General features: G+C 46.3%; 2 protein-coding genes across 2 annotated transcripts; both read right to left on the reverse strand.

Moving 5' to 3' along the window:
- Nucleotides 1-315: 315 nt before the first annotated feature.
- LOC136628735 (gastrula zinc finger protein XlCGF57.1-like) lies at nucleotides 316-1,063 on the reverse strand. Its single transcript, XM_066604836.1, has 3 exons — nucleotides 1,053-1,063; nucleotides 792-1,006; nucleotides 316-743 (listed from the first exon to the last, which is right to left on the reverse strand). The coding sequence occupies exons 1-3, from the start codon at nucleotides 1,061-1,063 to the stop codon at nucleotides 316-318; spliced, it is 654 nt and encodes a 217-aa protein (XP_066460933.1).
- Nucleotides 992-8,274, reverse strand: LOC136629196 (oocyte zinc finger protein XlCOF8.4-like). Its single transcript, XM_066605370.1, has 7 exons — nucleotides 8,175-8,274; nucleotides 5,001-5,148; nucleotides 4,694-4,873; nucleotides 4,488-4,611; nucleotides 4,341-4,405; nucleotides 3,723-3,825; nucleotides 992-1,641 (listed from the first exon to the last, which is right to left on the reverse strand). The coding sequence occupies exons 2-7, from the start codon at nucleotides 5,076-5,078 to the stop codon at nucleotides 1,121-1,123; spliced, it is 1,071 nt and encodes a 356-aa protein (XP_066461467.1). The 5' UTR covers nucleotides 5,079-5,148; nucleotides 8,175-8,274; the 3' UTR covers nucleotides 992-1,120.
- Nucleotides 8,275-10,636: the final 2,362 nt, after the last annotated feature.

Consider the following 10,636-nt stretch of genomic DNA (forward strand, 5'->3'; position numbering starts at 1 on the left):
AATGAAAATCATTGGTTTCATTGTCATTTGTTTTCACTCACTCTCGCATCACAAAGATAACGTATCACTAGTGGGTGTTAACCTTTAGAAATTCAAAACATACACCCTACTGCGATTGCAAAAATAAAAGCTGCTGTTTACAGCACATTTAATAACTCCCTAATGACCTTCAGTGAACATCCAACCACAGCAGTTTTTGCTGAAAAAGAAATGTCCAAAAATACCCTGAAAAAGTCTATTAGTAATGTGGCAATTTTTTAAGAAACATTCTGTAGAAAAAGTGAACTATTTGTCTAATACATAGGTTAAAAATAGTTACTTGTCTGTGTGAGTTCTTAGATGGTTAAGAAGTTTTGATTTCTGAGTGAAACACTTCCCACATTCTGTGCATGAAAATGGTTTCTCTCCTGTGTGAGTTCTCTGGTGTCTAACAAGTTCTCCTTTGCTAATAAAACTCTTCCCGCATTCTGAACATGAAAATGGCTTCACCCCTCTGTGAATTCTCTGATGTGCAAAAAGATTTGCTCTGTGAGCAAAACATTTACCGCAATCTGAACATGAAAATGGCTTCTCTCCTGTGTGAATTCTCTGATGTCGAACAAGATTTGCTTTGCTAATAAAACATTTGGCACATTCTGAACATGAAAATGGCTTCTCACCTTTGTGATGTCTCTGATGTTTAACAAGTTGCTCTTTAACAATAAAACATTTTCCACATTCTAAACATGAAAATGGTTTCTCTCCTGTGTGAATTCTCCAATGTTTAACAAGATTTGTTTTATTTAAAAAACTTTTCCCACATTCTGAACAAGAATATAACTTCTCCCCTGTATGAGTTCTCTCATGTATAACAAGACTTGCTTTGTTATTATAAAATTTGCCACATTCTGAACAGGAAAATGGTTGCTCCTTTGTGTGAGTTCTCTGATGTATAACAAGATACCCTTTCCTAGTAAAACATTTCCCACAATCTGAACACGAAAATGCTTTCTCCCCTGTGTGACTTCTCTCATGTACAACAAGATAACCTTTGCTAGTAAAACATCTCCCACATTCTGAACATGAATACGGCTTCTCCCCTGTGTGATTTCTCTGATGTGTAACAAAATCTCGCTTAATTTTAAAACACTTCCCACATTCTGAACATGAAAATGGCTTCTGCCCCTGTGTGATTTCTCTGATGTACAACAAGATATGATTTGGTAGTAAAACATTTCCCACAATCTGAACACGAAAATGCTTTCTCCCCTGTGTGACTTCTCTGATGTGTAACAAGATATCCTTTCCTAGTAAAACATTTCCCACATTCTGAACATGAAAATGGCTTCTCCCCTGTGTGAATTCTCTGATGTACAACAAGATATCCTTTTGTAGTAAAACATTTCTCACATTCTGAACATGAATACAGCTTCTCCCCTCTGTGAGCTCTTTGATGTTCTTGTCTTCTGTGTCTTTTCTTCTGCTTATCAGTCTGTGATGGATCAGAAGATGGAACCTTTATAAGAGGATCAGATGATCGATCTTTGCTGTGAGGGGCAGAGGTGATATCAGGGATAATGGCAGGTTCTTCTTGTCTACTATCATCATCTGCTTCAAAATCTGCAAATATCAGACGCCCCTCTGAGCTCCTGGTACCGTCATCTGCCAAGAATAAAGCTTATTTTACTATATTTGAACATAAGTAAAAATCATATTGATATTCTAGAACATTTCTATATAAATTACGAGTTGCATTGCAAAATGCTATTAGACAGTAAAAAGCAATCAGATCACAAGCTAACAGTAGATCTCAGAGCGAGGACCAGTAGATTATAATGTTTGGCCACCAGGCTGTTTTCTTGCAGTTATCCCCTTCTGTGGTGAAGCCTCCATCTTCATAGAATCATATATCAGTCTACCTTGACAAAGACGGTAGCCGTCGGAATGTTGCCATGCTGTTTTACTACTGGACCTATTTCTATGAATAAAGGATGACATATCAGCAATCTCTTCTGTTCGTTTGTTGATCTCCTGTGGACCAGTGCTGCCTTCCAAAAACAATTTGCTTCCAGGAATCTTCTGTTATCCAGGTCTATGTCTCTACAATCTGGATTCTAGGAGTCCAATAGGAGGTAATGGCCCTCTACACTCGACAGAAACTTGCCTTACACAAGTATCAAACAATCTCTTAACAGCCATATTGAGTGGCGTATACTCCCTACTGATCCTCATCGACCTTTCTGCAGCATTTGATATCATTTACAAAAACTCCTACTCAACATGTCTCGCTCAATCGGCCTAAAGGACACTGCTATTTTCATGGTTCTTTTACCTACCTGACCACTCCTTCAGTGTATCCTTTGCTGGTTCTACCTCCCTTCCCCTTACCTTGCTGTTGGGGTCCCCCAGGGCATGGTCCTTGGCCCCTCCCCTAGCCCTTGCTGTTGGGGTCCCCCAGGGCTCAGTCCTTGGCCCCCTCCTCTTCTCCATCTACACAGCCCCTAATGGACAAACCATTAGGAGATTTGGATATCAGTACCATCTCCATGCTGATGACACCCATTTATACACCTCCTTCCATGACATCACAGCACCAGTCCTTCAGAATGCAACCGACTTTCTGTTCGTTGTCTCTAATATTATGTCCTTTCTCTACCTAAATCTGAGCCTCTCAAAACCTGACCTGCTGGTGTTTCTGCCCTCTACTTACGGACCTCATCCTGACATCTCCATCTCAGTGTGTGGTACCACCATAACACACAGACAGGGCGCCTGCTGTCTTGGGGTTATATTTGACGCCGATCTCTCCTTTACCCCCTACATCTAATCTCTCGCCCCAACATGTCAGCTGCACCTCAAGAACATCACAACATTCTGCCCTTTCCTCACCATGGACATGCTAAAAATGCTCACCATTTCCCTCATCCACTCTTGGCTCGATTATTACAACTCGTTGCTGATCAGCCTCCTCCGCGCCAGACTCTACCTCTCCAATCCATCCTGAATGCGGCAGCCAGGCTCATCTTCCTGTACAGACGCTACTCGGCAGTCATACCGATTCAGCCACTTAAGTCTGACCATTGTCTATGTGTATAGCATCCCTCACTCTCCACCTCGCCATATCTTGCACATCTCCAGCCCCTTTACCTTCTGTATCACCCCATTATCTGTAGTATGTAAGCTCGTTGGAGCAGGACCCTCACCCCTACTGTTTCCATCAACTGATTACAAGATGTAGTTGTGGTTTTGGTATCTGTTCTCCCCTGTTTTGTAAGCGCTGCGGAATATGTTGGCGCTATATAAATATAGATTATTATTATAATGGTTGCTTAGTTCTAATCTTGGGAAGATACTCTTCTCTCAATAGTACTGGCAGCAAACGGTGAAGGAATCGGCCTCGTTCACATAGATATATTATATATCCGGACTACAGATGGATTTTACACTCAGATTTTCTATTTGAAAACTTTTATTTTTCTAAATAACGGATACAATACAGAAGATAATCTCATCATTATTACGATGTGGTGCCCATAATTACACACATATTATAGATGCTCATCGTGTGTTATTGCCTATAACGGTATCACGTCAGCCATATTTAGTTTGTACTTTGGATGAATGGGAAACATCCAGCGAAAACTGACGGATCACAGAGCTTATAAATCTACATAACTATCAGCAGCCGCTGACCGAGGAGAATCTGTGACTCCTCTCTGCTGTATTTAGTGGTTACTACTCACCTGGGCGGTTACCTATAGGAATCTCCTCTTTACATCGCTGATCGCCCCTCACATTTGTCTCTGTAGTATTATTATTGGTCAGATCCTCATCCTGATACAGAAGCTGTGAGACAAATATTGTAAAAGTCAGCAGACTGTTGGAGAAGTCGTCTGAAAGGTTTTATATGGCCTTAAAAGATCATTAATCATCATGATGACCAAAAATGACCTGACAGGAGTAGTTATCTGAGCCACATAGCTGCAGGTGCAGAAGCTGGACATAGATATTAGATGGCGGCTCAATGACCCCTCAGGAACCTCATACACATGTATATTCGCTGCACACATGCTGCACGTTGTCTCAGTGGAGGAGATCAGCGTCTACCAGACACATCCGCTGTTTATCTCAGAGGACATAAAGGAGCAGATAGATATAAATCCAACCTGTTGGCTCCTTATTCCCACCAGCAGTCTCCACCACCAGAAAGCTGGGAGAAGATCCAGACAACATGTAATGTCTCTGGACAGCGGTAATCCTGCCATCTCCACCGGCCTCATCACACAAGGAGAAGACATCTAATAAGACTGAAGACAAGAGCTTCACAGCCTTCTACAGATCAGAGGGACATCTCCATCTACCTGGTGGTCCTGTGGAAGAAGAGGACGGGGACATCTCTCGGGTGGGCTTCTATTACTGGATGGAACTGGAGGAAACACAGACGGACACTGAAGTCATTCTTTACATACAGATAATAAAGTCCCCGTGTATTTAGTCCTGTCTATTACCTGGTGATGGGAGCGGCTGGTGGGTCTCCATCATGGCCTCCTTGTACAGATCCTTGTGTCCTTCTAAATATTCCCATTCCTCCATGGAGAAATAGACAGCGACATCCTGACACCTTATAGGAACCTGACAATACAATATACAGTCATCACCCAGAAGCCTCCAGTGCTGTTACTGTATAATGTCCCAGCATTCCCTGCAGCGTCACCTCTCCAGTCAGCAGCTCAATCATCTTGTTGGTGAGTTCTAGAATCTTCTGTACATTGATGTCATCATGTATCAGGTGGTGAGGTGGGGACCCTGTGATTGGGCTCAGGGGTCTTCCCCATCCATCACACACAGGGGCCCGACAGCCATCACTAGAGGTCTTCTTCACTACTGTGTAATCCTGTATATGGGGAGACAGTAATAAATATCACTACAGACATTTCCAGAGTCCATCACCTCTCCAGTGACATCATCTGTTATTACCATAGATAAGAATAATGTAATGTGACATCATCAGAATCTCTCACCTCTCCAGTAAGCTGGAAGATTATCTCTAGGCTGAGATTTAATACACTCTCTGCCATCTTGTTCCTGTCCTTCTCCATCCTTGACTGGTTGATCAGGGAAATTCTCTTATGTAGTGAAGGACAACAGAGGATCCTATACTGCGGGGACCTGAGTGGAAGAAAGATGATCCAATATAAAAAACACAGAAATCCAAAGTACAAAATACATTTACTGGAGAAAATAAGTGGAAACATTGGAGGAGCCAGTAACACAGAGACAGCAGATCAACCATGTAGTTATCTCTTTATTTCACTCCTAAAACAAGGCCGGATTATCGTACATGCTGATACACATGACCGGTGCTGACCAATCCCTGGCCACAGAGTACTGGCATGAACATTTCGAGATTGGTATCCCTTCTTCCTCCTCCTGTGACAACATGTCATTGTCCCTGAGACCGTGTAGTGTCTGTTCCAGCAGCAGACAACAGGGATGGTCATACTGATCCCTGCATCATCACCACAGACCGTTTTTGGTCATTTCCTCAAAATCAGGATAAAACAGTGCATGAGTCTTTGATCTGCAGCCTGGGCTGATTTAACAAAATCATTGTAAATCAGGACAGTCAATTCCGACTCCCATAAAAATCAATGGGAGGAAAAATCAGGTTCACTAATTTGCTCTCCAAAAGGTCCCAAATGCAGCCAATGGCCTCCAAATTACATAGGAAAACAGCCACACAATTGGGGAACACTGTGTTCCTCCCAAAAATTGTTCAAAATAGTGTACAGTGGTGTAGGGGGTCAATCCTAGCATACAGGTGTCACTGAACACAAAAGGTAGCCCACATAGCAATGTCCTAAATTTTGAAAGGACAAATTCAGGTAAACAACACTCAAGCATGGACCTGCTCCAAGGATCAGCTGCAGAGCTACAGCTGTTACATGTGCTATCAAAATCTTCATTTTAGAAGAGGGCACAGATAAGGATGAATGTCCCACAACTCTTTGAGGTCCCATAAAACATGGACCCCACCTCCAGGACATGGACCCAGTATGCTGTTAAAGATATGTAACTCCCCTGGGCCTGCTTACTGGCCCACATGGTTGTGATCACGTGCATTCTGCGACGAACAGCGTTCTTCAATGCCAGAGACACATTATCACTCATATGGGAGTTCAGGTCAGGAATGGCTTTTTAGGCAATTAATTGGTGGATGGGCATAGGGTACAGTGGGTTAGTATGGAGCATCACGTTGCAGAAGGCGTCTGTGTCTTTTTGAATCCTAATATCTGGGGGGTTTTTTGCACGAGTAAAAGACGCATGAAAAGAGTCATAGGTGTGAGTGTCCCAATACAAATCAATGGGCCAGACTTTGTTTTGTAATGATATATGAGATGACCGAAGTGAAGTGTATATACAAATATGGCTGCCCAGACAGATGGTGTCTCCATGAAAATGGCTACTTTATGGGGACTTATGCAGCCCTCTATATGCTTTATATGCTTCCCTATATCCTTAGTGTTGAGAATGCATTCATCCATCTAAGTCACAGGATTGGTGGGCTGAGTGATCCCTAGCGGACATCTTTGTTGAGGCATACCAGTCCCGTATGTATGTGGTAGGAGTGGGATGGCCGGAAGGGACGTCTATTATCTAAGTCTGGATGATCATGTGATAAGGGGGAGTCATGTGATGTCATCCTGGCCGGCCCCATCCCACAGGTCATGTCGCTTCCTCTAGAGGCAGGCGAACAGCAGAGACCTCATGCGACAGCAGCTGATCGGCATCATGAACTGACCGGGATGGGCAGGGACACAACTATTCTTCCCATGTGAAGGCCATAATGCTGCATTCAGATCTGAGGATTCTCTTCTGCTTTATTGCTGAGGATTACTCAGTATCTCCTGAGGATCTGCCCCCATGAATAAACTCCAGGCCCCATTGCTCACTCGTGCAGGAAAAAATATTGACTCCCTAAAAAGAGTCCGCTCCCCTTCTTGGCATTCCCTAAATCTTAGATATAAGTAATAATGTAAACTGTGTGGTCTGTCCGAAGACAGGGGTAATTACGGGGGCTGGTTGGGATGGGCTCATGGGGCAATAAAACTGGGTATCCCTCTTCCTCCCATGCTTTTGTGGGGGTATTTCTTGCCCTCAGCAGCAGGGATGGGGTGTAAGAAGTGGCGCTCTGTGAGGCTCCGTAATCTTGCTGCGGTCTCACACAGAAGGCGCTCAACAAGCTGCTCCTGGAACTGCAGGAAGGCGAGCGTTCCCGGGGCTTCTTGTAAATTACGTATTACAGGTAGCGGTCTGAATAACGCCGGGCATATACGGCCGGTCATACGCAGGACATCTTTGTTTGTTTATATTTCCTGCGCCGTTGCTTAGCGATGACAGATACTCGCAGCCCGTACGTAATGTAGCTTCTGGGAGTGGATTCCGACCCGCTATTATGAGGGAGCTGTGTAATCCGTAGCATCTGATTGATCTGCGTATTACCACGGATCAAATGCTTGCAGAACTGGCGATTCCGATCCGCTCGTCTGAGACCGTCCTGATGTCGGTCACTATCTTTTTATACCATTGGATAACGGTGATCACATGACCAGGAATCGCTCAACGACGCCTCTGGTCACTGCTACGGGCTCTCGGCTACCTTTGACTTTAAATTCCCTGAGCCCACCCCGGCTTCTGCACATGCGTCTGGCGTTTTCACGATCGCATCAAGGTAAAATGCAGAGACCTCCATGAAAAAGTTTCATCTCCCCCCACGATCACAAAACACCTGCTGACAAGCGCGACATCAGCCATCGGTGTGACTCTTCTACAGAGACCCCCAGGCAGGCTGAGCCCCCGGGGGGCGCTGTCCTAGATTCCTGCACCCCCAGAAGAGATCTGAACTAACGGATGGCAGAGATAATGATGGAAGGAGGATGGCTGATCATAGATGGAGCCATAGGAGACCACCGGGTCCCGGACCCTCCTGCCGGGGGGTTGGTGTCTCCTGCAGTGGGGTCTGTCCCTGTGTAATAGGATTGTCCCTCTCTCTAAGCCCCCGACTCACAGAGACTAAAGGACAGATTACTGGGCTACTACTAGTCTTAGGCCCAAACTCTGCCAGTCCACAAGAGGTTAATCATCCCCTCCCCCTCAGCGTCTGAAAGGGGTTAATCGTCCACCCTAACACTGACCTGATATGAAGGGATACTCAGCTTTCCACTTGCAGAGCAGCAACTCCTTACAGGACCTGTGATGATGTCATTGCCATGTGATCAGTCACATGTGGGGGAGGAGTCAAGGATCACATGACCAGAGGGTACTCTGCTTAGTGTATGCAGGATTCTGCTGTGCTGGTTGTGATCCCTGCTGGGGGAGCTGAAGGGATCGGGATGGATAGATGGATGGAGTAGAGCTGTGTGTGATGTGTGGGGGATCAGGATGGATGGAGTAGAGCTGTGTGTGTGTGATGTGTGGGGATCAGGATGGATGGAGTAGAGCTGTGTGTGTGATGTGTGGGGATCAGGATGGATGGAGTAGAGCTGTGTGTGTGATGTGTGGGGATCAGGATGGATGGAGTAGAGCTGTGTGTGTGATGTGTGGGGATCAGGATGGATGGAGTAGAGCTGTGTGTGTGATGTGTGGGGATCAGGATGGATGGAGTAGAGCTGTGTGTGTGATGTGTGGGGATCAGGATGGATGGAGTAGAGCTGTGTGTGATGTGTGGGGGTGAGAATGGATGGAGTAGAGCTGTGTGTGTGATGTGTGGGGGGATCAGGATGGATGGAGTAGAGCTGTGTGTGTGATGTGTAGGGATCAGGATGGATGGAGTAGAGCTGTGTGTGTGATGTGTGGGGGATCAGGATGGATGGAGTAGAGCTGTGTGTGATGTGTGGGGGATCAGGATGGATGGAGTAGAGCTGTGTGTGTGTGATGTGTGGGGATCAGGATGGATGGGTAGAGCTGTGTGTGTGTGATGTGTGGTGGTCAGGATGGATGGAGTAGAGCTGTGTGTGTGATGTGTGGGGATCAGGATGGGTGGAGTAGAGCTGTGTGTGTGATGTGTGGGGATCAGGATGGGTGGAGTAGAGCTGTGTGTGTGATGTGTGGGGATCAGGATGGGTGGAGTAGAGCTGTGTGTGTGATGTGTGGGGATCAGGATGGGTGGAGTAGAGCTGTGTGTGTGATGTGTGGGGATCAGGATGGGTGGAGTAGAGCTGTGTGTGTGATGTGTGGGGATCAGGATGGGTGGAGTAGAGCTGTGTGTGATGTGTGGGGATCAGGATGGGTGGAGTAGAGCTGTGTGTGATGTGTGGGGGATCAGGATGGGTGGAGTAGAGCTGTGTGTGATGTGTGGGGGATCAGGATGGGTGGAGTAGAGCTGTGTGTGATGTGTGGGGGATCAGGATGGATGGTGTAGAGCTGTGTGTGATGTGTGGGGATCAGGATGGATGGAGTAGAGCTGTGTGTAATGTGTGGGGATCAGGATGGGTGGAGTAGAGCTGTGTGTGATGTGTGGGGGATCAGGATGGATGGTGTAGAGCTGTGTGTGATGTGTGGGGGATCAGGATGGATGGTGTAGAGCTGTGTGTGATGTGTGGGGATCAGGATGGATGGAGTAGAGCTGTGTGTGTGATGTGTGGGGATCAGGATGGATGGAGTAGAGCTGTGTGTGTGATGTGTGGGGATCAGGATGGATGGAGTAGAGCTGTGTGTATGATGTGTGGGGATCAGGATGGATGGAGTAGAGCTGTGTGTATGATGTGTGGGGGATCAGGATGGATGGAGTAGAGCTGTGTGTGTGATGTGTGGGGGATCAGGATGGATGGAGTAGAGTTGTGTGTGTGATGTGTGGGGGATCAGGATGGATGGAGTAGAGTTGTGTGTGTGATGTGTGGGGGATCAGGATGGATGGAGTAGAGCTGTGTGTGTGATGTGTGGGGGATCAGGATGGATGGAGTAGAGCTGTGTGTGTGATGTGTGGGGGATCAGGATGGATGGAGTGGAGCTGTGTGTGATGTGTGGGGGATCAGGATGGATGGAGTGGAGCTGTGTGTGATGTATGGGGATCAGGATGGAAGGAGTGGAGCTGTGTTTGTGATGTGTGGGGGGATCAGGATGGATGGAGTAGAGCTATGTTTGTGATGTGTGGGGGATCAGGATGGATGGAGTAGAGCTATGTTTGTGATGTGTGGGGGATCAGGATGGATGGAGTAGAGCTGTGTGTGTGATGTGTGGGGGATCAGGATGGATGAAGTAGAGCTGTGTGTGTGATGTGTGGGGGATCAGGATGGATGAAGTAGAGCTGTGTGTGTGATGTGTGGGGGATCAGGATGGATGGAGTAGAGCTGTGTGTGTGATGTGTGGGTGTCAGGATGGATGGAGTAGAGCTGTGTGTCTGATGTGTAGGGATAAGGATGGATGGAATAGAGCTGTGTTGATTGTGTCGGAATAAGAATGGATGGACTAGAGTGTGTGTGTGATGTGTGAGGGGTCAGGATGGATGGAGTAGAGCTGTGTGTGATGTGTGTGGGAATAAGGATGGATTGAGTAGAGCTGTGTGTGTGATGTGTCGGGGATCAGGATGGATGGAGTAGAGCTGTGTGTGTGATGTGTGGGGATCAGGATGGATGGAGTAGAGCTGTGTGTGTGATGT

Source organism: Eleutherodactylus coqui, chromosome 5 (assembly GCF_035609145.1).
Source record: "Eleutherodactylus coqui strain aEleCoq1 chromosome 5, aEleCoq1.hap1, whole genome shotgun sequence".
In the NCBI taxonomy this organism is placed as follows: domain Eukaryota; kingdom Metazoa; phylum Chordata; class Amphibia; order Anura; family Eleutherodactylidae; genus Eleutherodactylus; species Eleutherodactylus coqui.

Excerpts from the sequence above, each read along its gene's own strand:
- LOC136628735 (XM_066604836.1), bottom strand. Across the intron at positions 744-791 it reads TTGTTCAGAATGTGGGAAAA|GAGAGAAACCATTTTCATGT; the intron begins GTTTTTTAAATA and ends GAATTCACACAG.
- LOC136629196 (XM_066605370.1), bottom strand. The coding sequence starts at position 5,078 with ATGGAGAAGGACAGGAACAAGATGGCAGAGAGTGTATTAAATCTCAGC. Across the intron at positions 4,612-4,693 it reads TTGAGCTGCTGACTGGAGAG|GTTCCTATAAGGTGTCAGGA; the intron begins GTGACGCTGCAG and ends TTGTATTGTCAG. Across the intron at positions 3,826-4,340 it reads TTCTTCCACAGGACCACCAG|CTTCTGTATCAGGATGAGGA; the intron begins GTAGATGGAGAT and ends TTTGTCTCACAG.